This window comes from Anser anser (genome assembly GCF_964211835.1).
Source record: "Anser anser genome assembly, chromosome: 11".
NCBI classification, from domain to species: domain Eukaryota; kingdom Metazoa; phylum Chordata; class Aves; order Anseriformes; family Anatidae; genus Anser; species Anser anser.
In genome coordinates, this window is record NC_139732.1 from 8,240,401 (window position 1) to 8,262,555 (window position 22,155).

Consider the following 22,155-nt stretch of genomic DNA (forward strand, 5'->3'; position numbering starts at 1 on the left):
TATTAATGCAGTCTTAATAAGTTACTGTGAACATCTGTATCTGTATTGAACAAATTGGAACTATGTTGAAAAAAAAACACTTCCTGTTTTTGAATTGGATTATGAATTGGCTACATAAGATGTAAACTATGACTATAGCAGTCTTTAAATTGTTTGGCTCTATGATTCTCGAGGTAGCCGTTACACTAATCTGTGGATGTTTTATTGGTCACCATTTTTAGACAAGAAGACATGACACTTTTCTCATTCCACTACACTTCTCAATGTGTATATTCAAACATACCATTTCCCAGTAGTGGAATTATACTAAGATTGTAATGAACAAAGCTGTCATACTCCAAGAGTGAGTCTGTCTCATGTGCAGTGGATTTAAAAAAAATAATAAAAAATAAAAATAAAAAAAACAACTATTAAACAGCTCGTGTACTTGAAGGTGAGCTCACACACAGGTTTTCAATCCAAAAAGTCGAGGCAAGGACTGTGCTTAAGGCTTGTTGACACAAACTATTTTTTTCTTTTGGCTTGTGTTTTTCTTAGCTATTTGTGTTTTAGCAAATTTAATTATAAATTGCACAACCAAAAAATAAAAACAACCTTTCTGACATTGTTGAGTTTGCCTGTCAAGCCAAATCACTAAACAGACACCTTTGAAGGGTGAGAATACTTTCAGTGTTCACCGTTTGTGCCTTAGAAGGTAGACACTACGACACTTCTTAGGTTGACCTGTCCCACTGCCAACTTATTGGGCTGAACAGTCTTTTTCGCCTGCCTTCTGGCCTCCCAGTAAATATGAACACGTTTTAGTTAATATATGCAATATGTTTGTGGGCAATTAAAAAAGTGTGTGTAGGTAGGTAGGCTGCCTGTGCTCTTATGTGTGTTCAGACACGAACAAAGTGTGTTAGATATGAGATCTTATGCCATGGTTGTGTACATGGGCCTCCCTTTTTTGTATGTGGGATAACATGGGGTAGCAGCCTGGAGGGGAGACAGACATTTCTTAGATAGAAGTGAAGCTGAGGTGGCAGCTAAACATTCCTAGAAAGTCAGTTATTAATCCATTTCTGTGTAATACTGATTGAAGGATCAAGTAAGGCTTTCATCTCATCCTTACTAACTGGAAAGTTTGTGCATAATCAGCTTTGCTGGGCAGCAGATTCAGAAGGCAAGTAATAAAACAAGGGGACTGACCACTATTTTTATTGCAAAATACTGTAAATTATGGTAGTTACCAAATCATAAGGACATTTCTTATTCTCCAGTGAAATTTATATACTGTAACTAAAGTATTGGGAATGCTATATGAAGGGAGGGTCAGAAAGTAAGTTTGTTTAACAGAAAACATCATGATCATGTTTAGATGGAAACAAGGATATATTCAACATTCTTTTGAAGATGATGTGTAAATCACTTTCTTATTAATACTTCATGGAGAGCTATAGTTTGAGCTCTGTAGACCAGGTGTTTGATAATCTCTCTTGCATTTCCATAGCCTTTATTTTTTCTCAATTATTTTAAAAAAAAGTGTTTTTAATTGGCAGCAGTCTGAGACTACTCTAAAACTAGCAACAGTGTACATCGGAACTGTCTTTATCATTTTCTATTACTGGAAGTGAAAGACAGTATAGATGGACATATACGGTTGTAGCGTATTTTTTACTGTTCAGATTTTGTAAACTGACTTTAATGGGAGACATTTTGAGGATGCCCTCTAACAAATGAAATATGAAAACTTTTTATAAGATGTAACTTGACAATAGGGAACATAATTGTAGATTAATTTAGCTTGTCCCTTTAAACGTTCATCTAATCCAGAATCTCATTTCAGTAAGCCTAATCATTTTGCTAGCATTACATTAAAAACAGTGGACACAGTATGCCAAGTATCTAGAAAATACAACATTAGAACGAGAGTATTGCACCACTGAATATTAGCTGGTAGTAGCTGTTGATATAGATGGTATGGTTGGTAGGACTCTTTCTCTGACTATCTTTTGACGCATCCAGTTGGAGCAACTAATATGCAAACACTGCAATTTTCAGTTTTCAAATTTTTCAGTTTCAGAAATGGTATAGTGCTTACTGCTTTATATAAATGTTGTGAAATACTGAAGTGGCAAATTCAATATGCTGTTTGTAATTGAAGTCCACTCCTAATAATTCCTGTAAATAATACATATTGTACCAATCAAATGTATGAAAACATGGTAACTTGTTATTTCTTTGAGAAGTGTGCGAATACATAAACTTGTAAATCCTGATCTGAGTATATCAAAGTACCAAAAAGGGAATTTAAATTTGTTTTTAGTATTTCTGTTAGATATTTAGTACTGCTCATGTTCCTTTCTTCGTTGACTCCGTAAAATGTTTTTTGTTTGTATAGGTGGAATTTTAGTAAAATGCAGTCTTTTAAGATTTACACCTTCATTCTCAGCACTCCTCTTCGGACAACATAAGCCATAATTTGTTTGCATGTTGGTACTAAACATGATGTGATCAAATCATCCATTTCAAGATGAGTTATTACAAGAACACTGATGGATTTTGTTTCAACTAAATGAAACAAAGTATGTAATTATTCAGTAAGATGGACTTTTTTGAGGCTTGCTTTTCCTAACATGAAGAAAAAAGATTTGTTGGAAGACTGTAGATCTGCTGCCTAAAAACCTCAAATCTGAACTTTATATCACTCATGAAACGGAAACACTTTAGCCCAATTTAGAATAATATATTGGTCTGCAGAGGAAGTGCATACTGAACCCTGCTGTCTCAAGTACACAGTCAAGGGGTGTCTAATATGAAACGTGTTGGGTGCATGCAATAAATCCAAAACGCGTGGAGGTGAGCAAAGGGCCCCATCTGCTCTGCCCTAGAGCATGCTTAACTAGGGTTGTCATGGTCTTACTATTAAATTGGAATCTTTCCCCTAATCTTTGAGTTAGACATGACCAGATTTGCAAGCAGATTTACAATTTTCACTAATTTTCCTACCATGACTTCAAAACATACTTAACAAAAATACACTCTGGACTTTTTCAAAGGAAGATGATTTACTTTTCTGCAGCTGTTTCCCATAGATCAAGCTCTTGCTTGAAGGTTAGGGTTTTAAAACAGCATGAAGATGAACTTGGAATCTTATACCCTTCTCTACCCCCCAGCAAATTATAGTTCAAGAAGCATCAAAAAATTATTTTCATAACCATCCAGAAGTTGGGTGCACACATTGCAGAGGATGGCTTGTGGTTAAAGATAAGTATTTAATGGAAACACTTCCACATGTGTATAGTGGCTCATTAAACTATTTCTAGATATTTAATCTGCTTCTATTTCCACAAACTAACTTTTGAACCCTTTTTGCTCTCTAGCATCTTGAATGCGTTGTAGTTTTTTAACCCCATGTTTTTCTTGACTCTACATTTAATCCAAATGCTATATTCCTTGATTAATAAGACTTCGAACCCCAGAAACTTACTTGTCGTTACCAAACTTTGATCACAAAGTTTGGCAAATTTCAGACATCTTTATTTAGTTGTGTCTTTTAATTCACGTGGTGTTTTGTTTGTGCATACTTTTCTTGTTTAAAAACTAAAAATATTTCTTAATCAGGGCCAGATCATCTCTCTAGCTTTCTGATACGAAAGCTGTACAAGACACACTCCATTGACCTGTAATTTCTAGGGGAAGGAGACATAACCTTCCTCGTGCTTTCTGCTGCCATTCTTACAGTAAAATTAGTTTGACTTGATTTGCCTGTTGTTGAAGCATTACTTGGAGATGTGTGAAAGAAGAGCTGGTTTCTATCACCTCCTGTCAATCTCTGTAACCATCGCATTATGTTGGAGAGTACCACGTGATTTGTGAAGCATGTGCAGACCTGCATGTATTAAATCCGTTTAATTAATTAATGTTCCTTGTAAAATGGTCAGATAAGTTTGATAAAATGCCACACACGTAACCTTCCCCTCCTGGTAGTTACTGCTATTCTTAAGTATTTTAGCATAGACGTGCAAGCCCTCAGCCAACCTTCAGTAGTGATGTAAGTAGGCAGACAAAAATAGAATTGAATAGAATAAGAAATTAAAGAAAAATATTGTAGTGCTTTTGGAAATCAGACTGTAATATAGTTTAAAGTATGTTTATGGTCATTAAAATAAATTGCACAAGTCCTTTTCACTTGTAGGTATTTGGTACGTAGAATATCAAAGCTTTTGCCAGTGCTTTAAGCCCCACTGTACATTTTACCTGCTTCATGAAACACAAGATAACTGTCTAAATAAAAAGTTCAGGAAGAACACTTCTAAGAAGATAGAAAAGACAGCATAACCCCATGTTGCTAATCCTGAGAGCATTTTTGGAAATTGTGGTTTGTCTTCCTGGGAAGTGCTTCACCTGGAAGTAACCACAATTGTAGCTTTTAGTCCATGCTTGTTTCAGTAAGGATTAGATAAAGATTGATTTCCTTTCTTTCTACCTTGCATTTGTTATATCTTAATACAGTGACGTGGTATATAGTCATTGTTTCTTGGACTGCGTTGGCTCGTCACCACACTGATGCTCTTCCAGTTCAGTAGAATTAGTTGAGTACGCATACATCTGTTATATGTACGTAGATATATGCGAATTTATGTCCATACATAATACATATATCCAGTAAGCTGTTCTTTTGACAGAGGTTCTACAAGCAGAGGGCTCTATGTTCATATTGCCTAGAGATTACTGAACTATGATTCTTATTTGGAAAAGGAACCCATCACATCTATCTCAAGGCAGCAGAAGAAAAATTGAAACACTGTGGTGTTTGATTGGATCACCATGCTATATGATAGTGTACTGTTGTAGTGTGTCCCTGTTATGCAACATGAGATTAATAGCAAATTCTTAACCTGAAAAATCGTAGTGAAAACATGGTCTTACAAACTTGAAACCTAGAAAGCCTAAAAAAAACAAAAAAGCCTAGAAAACCTAAAAAATCCTGTCTGAGGGAAACTTAGGCTGAGTAGAAAGCATACCATGAGCGGTGGATAGGGTAGGGGCTGCGAAGAGCATGGTCAGGAGGACTGGCAGTAGCTTCAAGCAGTGGAGGGGACCGTGCTGAGATTCGGGCATAACAAGGGATGTCTTTGTGAAAAGAACAGGAGGGCAGAAGGCAGTACAGGGGAAGGACAAAGATCTATGGCATGAGCTTGCCCCCGCAATCTAAAATGGGACCTGCAGCACCCAAATTCCAAAATGTGTCTGCTGTTTCTAAACAGAAAATCACCAGGCATCTTGTCTGATAGGGGGGACCCACTCAAAGAAAAATAGTCTGCATCTGATGAAAGGAGGATGGTCAGGTGTTAAAACATCACTGTTACTTTCAGGAGTCTTCAGCCTGCTTCTCACATGGAATTTCCGTGCAAACTTTAGCAAGACCTTTATCCTCACCTGGCCTTTAGTTTTTTCTGTGCCAGTTACCAACCTCACAGAAGTCTTGCATGGATAAATGTATTCAAACCCCAAGTACCTTAGATAATATTTTTTTCTGCAGGTGTGAAGAATAAGAATTTGTAATAAATAAAAATTCAGTTTTCTCTGTTTTACACAAGGTGTGTTACCTGAAATTTCTGTCGCTGGTGATTCTGTGAAAAGGAATTGTGTGCATTTGCAAGTAATCAGATCATCTGCTGAACAGTCTTACGACTTCTTAGTACTTCATCTGTAAAGGCAAAATCCTTTTGCTTATGACCTCCAAATTATTTAACCAGACTTCAAGTTGATAACTTTGTTTTTCAAGGTAGTTTTGGCCACCTGTGCACAATCATATGTGTGATTAATTTCTTTCAATAAATCTTGCCCAGACTTGGCTCAGCTAGTAGTCCTATAATGGGATCTGGCCCTAGAGTGGCAGATGATTCATTGGGAAGTGGCAGGCAGAAAGTACTAGAAATAAAAGAACAAAATTCATTTAAAAGAAATACAAGTTTTGCCTTCTACACATATGCTGGAAGTCATCTCTTCGTACTCATCCACGTTAGCCTAGTGACTAGTGGCACCATGGCATCCTGTTAGTGCAGGTAATAGCAGTTGCTTTCATTGCCTTTGCTTTGATTCGGAAAATTCTCTTTGGTTATCATAGCACTTGAGCATGTTAGAATGATTGTCTTCTACAATTACTATTTTAAAGTTGGGTAATTTGTGATGTTTTAAAATTTGTAAACATATGAAAAGCCTGTGATACACTTTAGAACAACTGTTTGTGCTAATGACAGTGTTTTCCATAGATGTGGGAAAGTTTTGGCAGGAAAGCAGTCATTTTAGCAGAAAACTGTAGTCCAGATTTAAAAATGTTGTAGTAATAGTCCTAAAAACGGTTGAAGGAGAAGGGATTGTGTTGATAGTTCTTGAAACTCTACCAAATACATTGTAACGTTGGTGTTGATTGTGATTTCAAATTAAAAAGTCACTTCTTATGTGCTACATACAGATCATATAAGTTCTGTTTTTCTAATAGGTATTGAAATGAAATCTCTATTTCACAGTCCACCTGAATTTGTGGAGAGCCCCGTGTTTTAAGGCAGAACAATGCCATGCTGGCTCTTATTTAGGACCACAAATTCAGGAGAACTGTATGACAAATAATTTGCCTGCGTGAAGTTTTTCAGAGCAGGACTGATGCATATATTCGTAAATTTATGTAACTGGAGAGGCTGCATTTTGTTTTTTCTGAACCTCACCAGTCAGCACCTAGTCATGTAAATGTTATCTCTGTGTACTGTATCTTACTTAAAACTGTGAGGGAGTTGTGGTACTTCTGACATGGGTGTCCAAGGAAACAGTTTTGGTTTGGCTCTCAAATCTGAATAAAAGCTTTTGTTGCTGAACAGGCAATGGCCAATATAACAAGAAGTGCTTTTTCTATTCAGTTAATATATTCAAAAAAAAAAAAAAAAAAAGGTAAATCTTTACAGTAATCGGTTAAGATCTAGAACATTTATTTTTTCAAATATCCTTTGAGACACACAGACTATGAAACTTCAACTCTTTTTGTGCAATTAGTCTTAGATGAAGTATAAACTTTTAAATTAAAATGGCAGGCTTGTTTTTATAAGTCATAATCGATTAGGGACAACTGGAAGCAATTTCAAGGGGGGGGTGCTCTACAATGAAAGATTTGCCAAGGGTTTGAATGAAGGTGCAAATCAAAATGTAACATTTTTGATGCTATTTGATACATAAAACACACCAAAATGAATGGGCACTGAATGAAGTGGTGGAAGTGTTTAAGTTAATTTTATGTCATAGTTCTTCTTGAAAGTGATTGTGATATTTAAATGTTGCCCTGTCCAGAGATAATACTGTTCTGTGGCCCTTGCAAAATTTGGCTCTATGTAATTTCGGTCTTAAATGCCTACATAAGAAATTGCTCTTTCCTATTTGGCTTTTGGTAGGTTTTTGCTTGTTTTGGAGCCCTTTTCAAGCTTTTCGACTTCACATATCTGCAAACGTCATGTGAAAAGAAAATAAGCCTCCCATCTGAATGTTCTTAGTGGGAATTCAGTCGCTGTTTGTAACGCTTGTGTGCCTATTCTTCATGTAAACGTCTCGTGTTTTTTTTTCCCAGGTGATGTTATCTGCTGTCTTGGGTGTGCACTTTGTTAATAATTGCTTATAACATTCATAGAAAGAAGACGTTGTTCTTACAACTGGGGTGAATTGAGTCATTCTTCTGAATTATTTAGGCTTTTATCATTTTGAATTTTCAGGCTTGTTAGAAGGTAAAGAAAAAGTTTCAGAGCATATCGGTTTTCAGTAATAAAGAGAACATCATTAAGCCTTACACACTGTTCTTTTCAGTCTGGTGGACTGTCATTATGGTCAGAAGAACCTTTTCAAAAATGAGCAGGAATGCAGGGGTCAGGTTTCAGGTATGCAAATATTGATGTTTTAAACAGAAATTGTATTTATATGATGGAAGGATGAAGCTTGTTAACTTCTCATCATGCTGTATTAAAATGGCCAACGCTAAACTCCCTGAAAGAGTAAATACTGATGAGGGTATAGACTCCAAGTTAACTAGGATCCTGCAGCTTTCTATTCTTGTTCTTTTCTGATGATGTCTGTGTTTGGTTTTGCTTGGTAACTCTTTAGATCATCTAGTTTTCTATACGGTTTTACTTAGTCTCTGCTAACTTATGTAAGAACAACCCAGGAGTTACCTTACAGCACATCTTGACATATTTTCCTGAATGTCTCGTTGAGTTTGAGAGGACAGCATAATTTTAACACTAAAATCGTTTGAATTTAAAGCGCTTTATGAGCAGCATTCAGTGTAACACGGAATGTTGCTACTAGATTTAAACTGAACTTTTCCAGAGGAATGTATAACTTTTTTTGCCTTACTTAAGGTTTCCTAATTTTTCTCTAGATGATCTCAATACGACACATCAGCACTGTGTTCTGGCTGGCTTTTCACCTCGATTCAGCTCCACTCACAGAGTGGCAGATGTAAGTATAAATGTGGGTAACTCTTTAGTCATTTGTAAAGCTAATATTCTGATACCGTAAATGTAGCATCATGTTGTCTTACCCAGAACTGTGTTTGCAGTTATGCTCATGTTTCAGGCTATTTGTTTATTATTGGACTGATGTATGGTTGCTTCTACATCAGTAATTTACCTGAACTCACAGTCACACATGTAAGATATGATTTAGGAATGTGCTCTACCACATCTCATGGATTGCTAAAGTGTAGAGACAGCTGCATTTTTGACTGAAATTAGTTGTTGGTTTTTTTGGTTTTTTTTTGATACGTTCATCTCCCAGTCCTAGATGAAAAGGCAGTATTAATGATGAGAGAAAAATACTCAAGGCACATGTCAGCAGTGCCCACTGGCTAAAATGGCCTTTAGGAGGTCAGAAAAACTAAGATGAGTCATGAGTATGCTTTAAATGGGATCTTTCTGTGCATCCAGGGATGGAAGAACTAGAAAACTGATACAGAGCTCCTTCACTGAGTCATTCTGGGATAACCAGACTTCAGCCTGACACACTCAAGTGTTAAGATGCTTTTATTTACTAGACTTCTATTCTTTATTCTTGTCCATGGCGTTATCATTAGTTTTATGTAGTATTTGAATGGGAAAGCATATAGGAACATAAAAATAGACTGTAGGCTAAGATGATATTTTAAAAAAATTATGGCTTTCTTTTGTCAGCAAGGCAAAAAGTACCACTACTGAAGCAAGAGAAATACATGTAAATGTATACTTTTTTTCCTGGCCTCCTAGTTGGTGCAATAATGGAAGTGAAGCGATAGCACCAGACATGGACACAAACATACATTGTAGTGGTAGTAAAAAAAAAAATAAAAAAATCCATTATTTGCCAAACAAAACTATACTCTGCTCACTCGAACTGGACTTTGGCATAAGCAATATTACACTGTGCATTTTAAAAACCAATGGTTCTGTATTTTACCTCTCTTTTACTTTGAGTCCTCTGACCTACTGCTCCTGTCTCTGTGTTACTCTTGCAGGAAAATACACATTTATTTTCACTGTGAAAAACTTCTCTATTAAGCGATTATGCTTTGTTTTGGTAAACTGTTGTGACCTCAACCTGTATAGTATGAAAATATTTGTTTAAAAAGAATATGAGACCGGTGAGGTCCTTATTGAAGATGATTCCCGGGAATCTAACTGAAGGTACAGATAATTAATTGAAAATAATTAGAAGATGTAGTTATCTTCCTTTTTTTTTTAATTTTTTTTTTTTACATATTTCCTTGTAATTTTTGAAAGAAACTCAGTGAAAACAAAACAAAAGCAACAGAAGTGCAGATCTGTTTTGTTCATATTATCTACAACTTCTAAGCAAACAGCACTCTTGAGTGGATGTGGGATTCCATTTAAGTGTTACTGGGAGCCTACAACTACATATACAACTATGCGTATACAACTGATTATTAAATATCCTCAAAAACTGCCAGGAAGCAATGGAAAGTATGGCCGTAATTGTAAAGTAAATTTAAAGGTAATCCTGTTCTTTCTCCTTTCAAATTATGGTTTACTTACTTGTTATGTTTGGTGGATTAGACTTTTGCATAATCTACACAAACAGCTACATAAACAAACTAGAAGACATTAAGATTTTGTGTAAAAGATCATAAAATAAAGTTACAGAAATACATCCTTTCTGCTCCTTCTATTATTTCAGAAGCAAGTAGTATATTTGAGAAATATGTATGCTTTGATGCGACTAAGTATCCATTTTTATTATATCTTTATAGTGTTCAAGAGGAACATTGGAATACATATTTGGACAATGTGAACTGGCGCTCCAGAACTTACAAACTGATTCTAATTCAAGGGCTTTATCTTTGAAATCACTGGAAACTGCAGTTGTAAAACAAGTGGAAGAAATACATAATGAGGTGAGATCATCTGCACTGAAAGTACAGCTGGATTCTGACAGGTGCAGTCTTGTGGTTTGTGTTCAGCAGCTCACAAGGCATTGCACTGTGAAGTTTAAGTGTTTTTTATTCCCTATTTACTTGTTTACAGTGATTGGGATAAACTCAGATCTTATCATTGCATTCCCATGAAGTTTTCATTTTTTCTTTCCCAAGATCCTTCCTGGGAGAGGCAGAGTAGTTTCAGTAACATCGGTTTCATTGTGCCAAATCTGCCAAATCACAGGGTGGTGGACAAACCAAACTACTCTAGTCCTCCTGAAACAAGAGGGGGGGAAAATGGAAGGAAAGCGCACACAAAATTTTTCAGTTGTTTGTCAGGTGTTAAGATAGTTGCCAGTCTTTTTCCAGAATGCCAGGTGTGAGACAATTGCGAATATGTTCTTAAAAGCATATTATGAAGAAAATGTAGTGCAAATAATTGTGAAGAACGTACTTCATTCAGCAGATTGTTTTGCGCTATAAAATATGCAGTTGTAACAATGCACTTACATAGAATTTCACTGAAGCTGGCACAGTGCTTTGTGGTTTGAAGTAGAGATCTGGAGTTTTAGGAAACACAGATTTAAAAATGTCTGTTTTGGGCTATTGTGGAAATGGTAATTTTTTTGTGGTATAACAATAGGCAGTATCATGAAGAATGTAACTTTGCTTTTACTGTTAGTGGATAGTCAAGGAAATGATACAGTGGACCGGGTGGACTTACAGTGGTGACATTTCCAAAAATGGTTAGTTAATTGCTTTTTTTTATTATTTTATTTTTTATAAGAGTTAAAGAAAATGCAAGTCAAGGCTGTGTATTAGGAGTGTAAAGTGACATTGTTTAGCTGCTCTGGAAAGTTGCCTTTCTACCTGAAAAAAAAAGCTTTCAGCTGTTCCTAACAAAAGTGATGATGACCATCTCTCTTTAAAAACAACTATAGTAAGCAGCTAATACAAATTTCTGAACCACATTTTGCTTAAATATAAGTCACAGCATTTGTATACTTACACATTTCGAAGGAACTAATCTGTATTGCTACTAAGACAAGTACAATCAGCATTATATTGGAACATTTGTAGTACCAAAGTAATTTACACTAAAATTAGAATTTTTCTAAGTGTTTTAAATTGCTATCTGCTGAGGAATATAATATTTTGTGTTGCTAGAAAACTTCACAGAACACATTTTTATTTGTATTGTGCTCAAAGTTGGTAAAAATGAGTATAGTGATGGCAAAAGCTTTGCCCCCTTGACTTCCAGCAAGACAGCTCCTAGAGCAATTTAAAGAAGTCTGATACATGCAGGGCTTTACAAAACATTAATCAGGCTCAGTCCATAAAACTATACACATATGTGGTTTGCACAGCTAGGGCCACATGCACAGCTGGTGTAAATTTGCACGGGTCCTTCAACATCAAAGACCTGTGCCATTTACATCAGGTGAGAGACTAGCCCCTGGTGTTTGCAGTCACCTGAATAATTTTGCTATGTGACATACAGGGATGTTTCCTGTTACGCATATGGGATATACTGTAACAGAAATCATTGTTTAACTTGTACATATTGTGCACTTAGTCTTAGTAGACACATTGAATCTATATTTCATTTGAAAAGAGAATACCCAGTCACCTCTTTTTTTTCTTCACAAGGTCACCTCCTCACTTAAAGCATAAATTCCGTATGTTCAAGTGCTATTTAAATTTCCCTTTTTTAGTGCACAAGTAGACAAAGTTACCATTTGTTTACCACTGTGGTAAATACACATTTCTTTTTCAAACATCATTGAAGTAAAAACACACAGATCTGTGAGGCTGATGCAGTTTTTTTGTTGTTATTGTTTTGCCTGTGAAAGCTTCCTGCTTTCTTTTACTCACTGTATGATAAATCTTCGTATTTTCAGGCACATAATACGGGTTCTAGGTTTCAAATTTTCTCAAGCATATGAAGAACAAGAACATGTTTTCTTTCTTTAAAGAATTAAACTGTTCAACTACTGATGAAAATGTCTTCCATTCAATAACTGTGGTCAGGATTCCATCTCTCTTTTTTTTTCCTCCTTTGTTATTATTTTAAATAAGAAAAATGAAACTGCACTAAGTAAAGCGAATTATAGAATTAATGAAGGACTGTCACCCAATTTTGCCTGTGTATTTCTGTTTTGGTATACAGTTTATATACCTCCAGACCGGAGATTATGGGCTTGAAAATGAGTGTTTCTGTTCCTCTGTAGAGGAGGTGGTATGGTTGTATTCCACTTCCAAAAGTCATAATTGAAGCTCTTTGCATGTTTTAACTCAGATAACTAGATGCATCCTCAGTAGCTGCTTCATCTTCCTGAAATGCTGTGGGTTTTCTTCCCCTTTTGCTGACACCTCCAAAGTAGTCATCAGAGATCATTAACTGGAGCAGAACCATCACAGTGCCATCAGCTGATCCACAACTAGGCTAAAATTAAGTACTTGAGTGCAGATTCACAGTCTGTGCTGAAATTAACTGCTCTGCCAAATGATGTCTGGATGAGTTATCCGTGTCTGCTCGAGGGAAAAAGCCTAATAGCAGGTCTGAAAGAATGAGGTATGATTCTGTGCCTTCACTTTTGTATTCCTGGGCAGGAAAATTGACTTGCTGTGTTGGTTAAGTGGTTTAGAACTGAAGATCTGAAGCATCAGTGGAGACTTTCTCCACTTTTGTTGTGGGCAGAGAAACCCATAAAAGAATTTGGTGAGCATCTGGGGGCTCTCTTTCCCAGAGTTCATTTGTCGGAGACCTCTCTTGGATGTCGTGACAGAGGCCTTCCTGTGGAAGAAGCAAGATTTTAGTTAGGAGGTTTTCAGCATCACTTCGACTTAACCTTGTTGTTGTGGCCTCCCTCATTAAAACAGCCTTCGGAGGAATATCTGAATTCAGGTACATAATTCAGCATGTACCTGAATTATGAGGTACATGCTGTTTGTTAGATGTGCGAGTCATTTCACTCCAGTACGTACTTTGTAGTTACAAGCTTCAGGCTTGAAGTCTGAACACTATTTCAGTGGCAGGGTGTCCTAGGAGCACTGTGGCAGGGTGAACAGAAGTAATGACCTGGACAGCTGTGAAGTACAGCGTCCTAACAACAATGCACACATGGTGTTAGATTAAATGAAATTATCCCTTTAAGCAATCAGATTGCTGTTTGTCCAGGATCATTTGTCCTGAAATAAATGACCTTGTATAGTTCATTGAATGCGAACCTCTGCCCCTACTGAATCACACTTCGCTTTCCAAAATTTGTACAGCTACTGGCTAGGCCTCAAGTAGACCTGCAGGGACCTAGGAAAGCCCACTGGCAAACAAACACTTTTTAAAATAATAGAACACTGCTGACTAAATGATGTAAATGCTCGCATGCGTAAAAATAAAATCTGCAGAGATGACCTATTCTTTGGGTGTCCAAGAACAGTTGTTTACCTTGCTCAGAGGAGTGCAAAATCTGACAGGAGTTCCCCTACGTGAGGAAGCTTCGAGGCCTCCTTACTCGCCACCACCAAATGAACAGTCACAAGTTCTCTGTGAAGTAAAGCTTCAGAGGAACGTCTTTAGGATCTGGGCTTTGTGTTTAAAATGTAGCAGGCTTCAAAGTAAAGTTTGAAAAAGTAGGATTTTGTTCTTATCGGGGTTTTGGCTCAGCCCTAATCAACAAATCCTGATGACCACGATTAAAATTTGAGACTGAATTGGTTGCTCTGTTGCTCGTGAAGTACAGTCACTCTTGCCTACAGCAAATCTATTTTTATAGTAGCAGCAGTTAAAATTATCATGGTTTAACATTTCTACGTCTACAGGGATGTAGAAAAGCCTAGGCTAGCTAAGTTGGAGGTGGTAGATGTTGAAGGTATGCGGTGGTAGATGCTGGGGTCAGGGCTGAGGAAAGGTGGTGGTGTCTGCGGCCCAAGGAAGGCCGACATGTTTTAGCACATCACAGTGAGCTGACAGCATGGTTGGTGGCTGGCTAGTACAGAAGAGCAAAAATATAGATCACCTACATCTGTGGCATTTAATAACTAATACTTTTAAATAATTGACCAAGGAGCACTGCGTCACAAAATGTCAAATGCTGCCGTTGGCCTTTTACTACCCAGTATTGACTATAACCTAAAATTGGCTTTTAATCATTGCTAAAGGACGACTTGAAAATCTGTTGAGGTTAGACATATAGGGCCCAATTCTGAACTTTCTTGCACATGTTTAAGTCACAAATGAAAAATGAATTAGGAGACAGTTTTCCTAAAATGTGCAGCATGTATTTTATTTACATGTTAATATGATTAAGGTTTGTCCTGTTCAGTCATGTAAACTGCTAGCTGATCTGAACTCAAGTTAACTCTAATATATGGGAGTCTCCAAACTAAAACTCTTTGACAAAATCCATGTCAAGAACAGTTGACCTGAGACTTTTGTCATGGAAGATGAATGTCGTGTATCTTGAGTTCCAGTAAGGGTAGAATTGAGCTTTTGTCTCTTCCACATGTACTGTTGTGGTGTTTTTTTTTTTCCTGGTATAGCTCTAATTCGTATAAGGAGGTGGAAGGAGGCAAGCCAATAGGGGATGCCTTCCTCCTGCAGGAGATTAGTGACTATAGTTCAATGAAAGAATTTAAAAATTAATGTTAATTTAGTGTTAGTGTTAATTTTAAAATATCAAACAAACAGCATAATTGGAATCTCTGGAAATTTTTAGCAGAAGTATTTGTGCTTACTAGTGTCTAAAGCAAGGATAGTGACAGAGAAATTGTCACCCATGCATCAAGATGACTTGTTTTCAGAATCAACCCTTGCCTGGTCAGAAGTACCAGCTCAGAGCAGTCCCTTGTCAAGGTGCTTGATGGCCAAGTTTGTGGGTGAAATGCTATTTTTTCCCTTCTTCTATTAAGTCAGTTTAGAGCTAAACTTTTAGGCATTGTCAGATGAATATGGACCTGAGTTTGAGAGCCCTGCCTAGATTTTTTACCTACATTGTTGTCCCTATCATTGAACAGCCACATGTTGCCATTTGGTACCCTGACCTCTGATGCGATCAGTTACAATCCTTCAGAAAATTAACTGTCCTACTGCTAACCCTTATCTCTTGTATATGCTGAAAGGGATCAAGATATGTTTAAAATTTGGTCAGGATGCCAGACTTTACTTAGACTGAAATTACGTAGATTAATGTCACAAATCAGTATGATTAGTTAAAAATCAGATTGACTGAAATAGATTGTTATCTTGATGAATGATATTGTAACTTTCATTTTCATTTTTTTAAAATAATTTTTCTTTAGTTAATGACCTCATGTGATCTATTTCCTGAAACATATTTGTAAGATATTATGTGTTACCATCCATTCATTGGAAGAGACCAGAAAATACGAAGAAGAAAAAAGCAGTGAATACTCCAAGCTCTAGTTGAACTGTTGATGTGTTCAGCTATCCCCAAATGGTGTATAACGATTTTTAGGGAAGCATAACTTGATACTTCATACCTTGTTTATACAGTAGAAGAAGCGAACTCTACTTCAGCTTTTTTTTAGGAAGGTTGTATGTCATTGAACTTGTATGCTAAAAAGCCACTATGCTTACAGTATTTTTTTGAAAATATTTCTAAGATTTATGTCTGCCAATTAATCGTGTTGTTGTATTTTACTAAGAGTTGATCTAATGTTCTTTTTATACATTTCACATTTAAGTATCTTTTATTGCAGTCGTTAATGTGTATTGACCAAACATTTAATGTTAGCTGAAACGCTTTCAGATTTCCATAGCCTTGCAGGAAAAAAAGAGTTAGATGACAGCTTTGGGCAGTTTTCTTTATTCTTTCACCTTGGCAGGTTCTCTTTGTTTGCAACATCAGTGTCAAGTAGGGATAAACAAAATCTTTGAGGTAGCAAGTAATTATTAAAGTAGCTTTGAACTTGGTGTGAAATGTAACTACCGCGACAAAAATAAATACATAATTCTAAAGACCAGAACTGTGGATTGCCATTAAAGAAAAAGGCTCAGCAGGAATTAGGATAAATGAAATTATTTTGCTTAATGAATATTTGATGAGTTATATATATATTTATTATACATTAAAAGCTAATATTTATCATGTGTTTAAACCTGAAGGGCCACCCATATATGATTAGAAAAAAAAAAAAAACCACCCCAAAACTAGCAAAGTATTACAGTATTTTCTGCTTCATATTCTAAATAAAAGTATAACCATGTTCCTGATTAAATTTTTATTGCTTCGTTAGGATAATGTTTTCTTTGTTAAACACAGTTGCCACACAAGCCTAGTCCTAGAAGAACAACTGGGACATGTTACTACATATGCCCTGAAAAGCCGAAACCTGCTTTTTAGCCTTACTTTCCCCGCAGAACCCCACGCGCATATCATTGGCAAGTTTTTGCTGTAAGTGCAGTTCCAGTAGAGGGAGCACAAGCCTGGCCACAGCTGAGCACTGAGACTCAGTCAATCCTAAGGTTTTTGGTAGTTTGTTTGGTAACCAGATTATTTGGTTAACTACGAGAAACTATATTTCATTATAAAGCTATGCGCTTGTTCCATAGCAATTGGCTAGGCTGTGTTCTAGCACAGTTTATTTACTGAAAGTTTCTTCTATCCTTCTTATGATTCAATAAAAATAACAACTGGGTGTAAAGGTACGTTTAGAAATAAATACTCCAGTAACCTTCTCCTTTGCTGGGGCTGTTTAGGTATATCTGGATTCATGTACTATCCCATTCCTGCCCAGATAATAATAATAATAATAATAATAAAACAGATAATAAGAACAGATGAGTCATGCAACCGTGTGTTTTTCTCTTGCAGGTTGAATTTGAGTGGCTCAGGCAGTTTTGGTTTCAAGGCAAGCGGTATTTGAAGTGCACTGATTGGTGGCTTAAACCAATGGCTAAATTGGAAGAATATTGGAGAAAAATGGAGACTATGGTAAGTACTGGTTTTATAGTCTGAAGCTTTTAGAGCTTAATTCTGAGAGCACTAACAGTTAGGTTTTTAATTGTACTGTAGCAACAGAATTTTTGCTTTATTCAGAACATCTGAAACGTAGAATCAGTGTAATCCTCCCACTGCCACCTCTTTGCTATTGGGGGAGAGAAATAAAAGAAATATGAGCAAAATGAGAACCAAAAAGCAAGAGGAGATTTCAGTTGTTTCCTGACTTCACTTGTTTTTAAAGTTTGACAGCGTCAGAAGGTGACAGGCAGATATTGCATCACACCAGTTAGTACCTGAAACTGTGCAATGCCACCTTGTCATGAAACACCAAGATAGACGGTGCACCCTTTGCCATCACAACAGTAATGAATGTATCTGGGTGAAGGTGACAGTAAAACCTGATGAACTGAAAGTACAGCTGTCTGCTGGTAGTGCACATGCACAATTATACGATGGCTACAACTAGCTAGAGGTGATTAGTTTCTTGAATCCTTATAGTTGTGGTAATTGCTGTATATTTGAAAGTACATCTGTTTCTTCCTTGGTAAGTGACTCAGTGACCACTGTTAGCCCTCTTGCTGTTGCTGTCTAGAGACTCAGCTAGGGGACTTTGCTAAGTGTATGACACACTTTCCAGCATGCCTGCTTCTAGGTCTGCATGCAGGAGGAACTACATTAGAAATGTGTCGTGCTGGTACCCTTCCATCTCCATCAGAAGCTGCTTCTGTGCCATTGCTGCTCACAGCGTAAGCTTCAACTTGTCCGTACATGTCTTGGAAAAGTTTGTAATGTGGCTGAGGACACTGAATATAATTTGTATTAGAGGTGTTTTTGAATTCCCAGAGGTATGATGACACAAGATTCTGTTACTGAGTTTTGAGGGAAATCTTGTTGCTCTCTAACCTGTTCACAAGAATTTGGAAGCTTTTCTGGCAACAGCTGGATTCAGGCCTGGAAAATGAGTGTGGAAAAGTGGAATTTTTATATGTGAAATCAGTTGCTGCAAGGAATCGGTGAACGTTAGACTTTCCTCCAAAAGAAGGGAAAAAGATTTATGATTTGTTTATTTTTGTTTTTGCCTCATTTTTGTGTTCTCATGTGCTCAAGCTCAACTGATCTTGAATGACCTTTATCATTTAAAAAAAATGATTTGGTTTGTTTTTCTTTCAAATGACAACTTACCCTCTTGTAACAGAGGCTTAGATGAAGTAGAGACAAGAATGTTTGATTGTTATTTTATATCCATTGTGTGTTGAGAACATGGAAAAACAGCAAACTCAGGAATTCTCAAGGGTTAGGTTTTCTGCAATTGGTGTGACATTGCCATGTGTCTCTAATTAGAAACATGGTGGCGTCAGTGTATCTCGTTTCAACAGGCCTCATGATGATATTTATCAGCAAAATGACGGTTGGGCCAAGACAGAAGCTGCTTCTAATTTAAATTTTAAAAATTGCTTTAATGTTTTATGACTTATAATGCATTAATCACAATTAATTTCAACTATTGAGGGAGACAGAAGAGAATGTTAATTGGGAATGTCTGTATTGTTGAGTCTCTTAGGTAAATGAGATGCTGACTGTATTTTGGACTTGGAGGTGGGGTGGGATATTTTGGTTTTAACCTACATTTTGTCCTTAGTGTTTCACAAACGGACAGTAGGGGGCAATGTTGAGCTGCAGTTTTAATGCAACAGCGAGCACTGACTTAATAAAAATACATAGAAATGTAGCATTAACATCAAGAATTATCCCTGTTGCTTCAAGTTAGCTGTAATCTCTAAGATTCCATAACACAGGAAATCAATTGTGGGTTAACAAATTCAACAGCAATTTAACATAAAAAGTGCAGTGTTTTGGTGCATGCTTAGCTTCCACAGCATTAAGTTAAATCAAAAAGGTATTTCTGAAGGTACCCAGTAGTCTACAGTCAGTGTTTTTCCTCCAAATTTATAACTTTAACTACATGATTCTTTAAAAAGTAAAAATAATAAAATAAAAACTTCACCTATATAATGTGGAAAAATGGTTAAATTATAAATACCTTAGCGGTTGTTGATCTTGTCTCGGCAGAGTATTATTGCTTAAAAAGAACTATTTTGTAAAGGAAAATAATGTATTTTTTGCTACACTTGTGTGTGAGTTGAACAACTCTTGACTTAAATTTTATGTGTGTGTTTCGAGTGATACAAAAGTCAGTCTGGGGTTCAATGTGTGCCTTTTTTTATTTTTTCCTTTGTTTGGCAATAGAGTTTTAAAGAAGTAAAAAAAAAAAAAAAAACCTTTTCCAAAATCTCTGATTCTGTTAATTGTACTTGTTCCAATATTGCAGCAAAGTACGATACCTCAGGAAGTTAAGGCCAGGGTCTACAAACCTTTGGGCTCTGTTTAATATTTTTGTACTTTGTGGCAAGCACATAATTTTATAATAATGTTTAGTCCTGGCATTTCTTTCCCTGCGGATAGTTTTACTTAGAGCTTGCTCTTGTGATGTAAATGTTAAACCTTTCATTTGAATGACATTCTGATAAAACATCACATTTCCCACAATATTACCTCATGAATTTATGAAGCACTAAATCTAAAGCAGTTTAACCAATCTTCTTCTCTTTTCCCACCCTCCCTTGGAAATACGAAGGCTATTCAAATTCTTGATTTTTTTTTTAAAAGTCATCCAAGATTAACACGTTATCATGTGCAACATCAGGATAAATGCTTGCTGAATTCAAAGGGAGAGTTACCATTTGAAAAAAAAGACTGTACAAGCTTTGCTTTCTGGGTAAAAAGAAGTCTGAAAAGCTGAAATCTCATGTGATATGAGGAAGTCTTGCTGAAGCTGTTCTGAGATTCAGTGGAGAGACAATTTGTCTCTCAGGGTCTGATATCACACAAACCTTGCAATCTGACATTTATTTTAGCTATGAAAATGTTTTAACGCCATGCCAAATCAGTAAGAACTGTAAAAGTCTTACAGTCTTTTATTTTGTTTTAGGTTGATTCACATTTGAAAAAGTAAAATGTAAATCTCTGGAATGAAAAGTAAACATATATGATTGTACTCAAATACCAAATCTTTGAAGACTTTTTTTTAACATATCCAGTGTTCCTTTTTTTTTTTTAAAAAAAAAAAAAAAAGATGATCCTGGTAGTGCTATATGGTATAAATTGTATTTCCTGCTTTGACAGACCATTTAGCAATGTAGCAATGTATTTATATGGCAGTTGGCCTTAATAACCTTTATTGACTTTGGTGGGTAAGAGCCAAGACTGGGATTATTAAAATGTATCAGTTTCATTGCAGTATAAAATCACAACATATATAATTATGTTACGTAGGCTAGGCTCCATTTAATCCTACCTATTTATGCAGGAATTTGGCAAGATGATGAAAACTGTAGTTCTAAAACGTAGAGAAAAGTGAGTGATTTAGTGTATTTAGCAGCATAACCGTTTGCCTACTCTAAAGGATTTACTTAAAGGAACGAAACATAGATCTTAAAAACCTGATTTTTAATGGTATAAGTGAAACACGAAAGTGATTGTTAAACCTTTTGTTTCACTTTTTCGAATCCTATATTATAACTAATGATACTGATACGCAGCATACCTTTTAATTTCCAAATGCAATCTATAAACATTAGCGTGTACTTTCTGTGTAGTTACAATGAACAAAGTGGCATTCGAGCAAACTGATGTCTCTGCACAACTGTTTCATCTTGATTTGTAAGTTAAAAAAAGAAAAAAAACATTAACTCATCATATTATTTTTATGGTTATTCTCAATGGTACATTTTTATCAGTTTATACAACTGAATTGAAATCAGAGAGCAAAGATATTTCCACGTAAAATTATTTTTCTTTCCTTTTTGAGGTCTATTTCATTATTTGGTTCTATTGCTGCGTATGAAGTATGCCATAGTTTCTGCTGTAAGCCACTATTGTCAGGGGCTTAGAGCCTGACAGTTAGAATTGAGTCTGGGCTGAAACTTGAGCTATGAAATCTCAGCCCAGGGCCATAATATATTTCTTTTTTCTTTCTTTCCTTTTTTCTTTTTTCTTTTTTTTTTTTTTCCAAATTAAACAAGCGTTTAAATATGTGTTTAAATCGGGGTATTTTGGTTCCAGAATAACCACCATAAGCTGTAAGACAAAATATGCTTTTAAAAGGAATCTTGCTAGCTTTTTGTAGACTTTGGCACTTCAAACAGCTCACTAATACTGTGCGGGTGGAGGGCATGAAAAGGTTTGGGGTTCATAAACAGGCTGGGTGGTTGGTAGCGTTTTCAGAAAATGCAACTTATCTCATATTTGTATTAGTGTCATCTTGGCAGCCAAAATTCAAGAAATTCTGAGGTATAATTTCAATTTCTTTTTTTAGCTTTCTCCCCGTGCTTTCGGATATTGCAGTGTCACACTCGTTTCTTGGAGGGCCGTGCGGTGATGGGTGATCGTATTTGCCTAATGAGCTGTGAAATGTCGGCACAACATGGCAGCTCAAAGACCTAAATTTTAGCCATATCTCTTGTCTTTTGGGGCTCTTCTTATCTGTTTAGGCCAGACCCTTTAAATAAATGTGGTTTTGGCAGGTTATATTTTATGTACACCAGGAGTCAGATATTCCTGGAAATGTATCTTTTATCTCAACAACAAGAGGAAAACCCTGATCCTGGGGAGTTTTTTTAAAAATATTTTTTGACACTGATTTCATTGACCCCAATATTTTTAGCCATCAGAAATGGGAGAAAGGATACAGCGTTGCGT

General features: G+C 36.2%; 1 protein-coding gene across 17 annotated transcripts in view; it reads left to right on the top strand.

Annotated features, from left to right (window-relative positions):
• The window catches only part of FTO (FTO alpha-ketoglutarate dependent dioxygenase), a 247,120-nt gene that overhangs the window by 56,763 nt on the left and 168,202 nt on the right, over positions 1 to 22,155 (top strand). For 16 of the 17 annotated variants that reach the window (XR_014589141.1, XR_014589143.1, XM_083852100.1 and 13 more), the window contains 3 exons: positions 8,405 to 8,484; positions 10,268 to 10,411; positions 17,269 to 17,388. Coding sequence is in view for 14 of the 17 variants with exons in the window: in XM_083852100.1 (XP_083708226.1) it covers positions 8,405 to 8,484; positions 10,268 to 10,411; positions 17,269 to 17,388 (344 nt within the window). In the remaining 3 variants the exon portion in view is untranslated. Of the gene's footprint in view, positions 1 to 8,404; positions 8,485 to 10,267; positions 10,412 to 17,268; positions 17,389 to 18,049; positions 18,144 to 22,155 lie in introns of all 17 variants that reach the window. The other variant, XR_014589142.1, reaches the window with a different exon arrangement.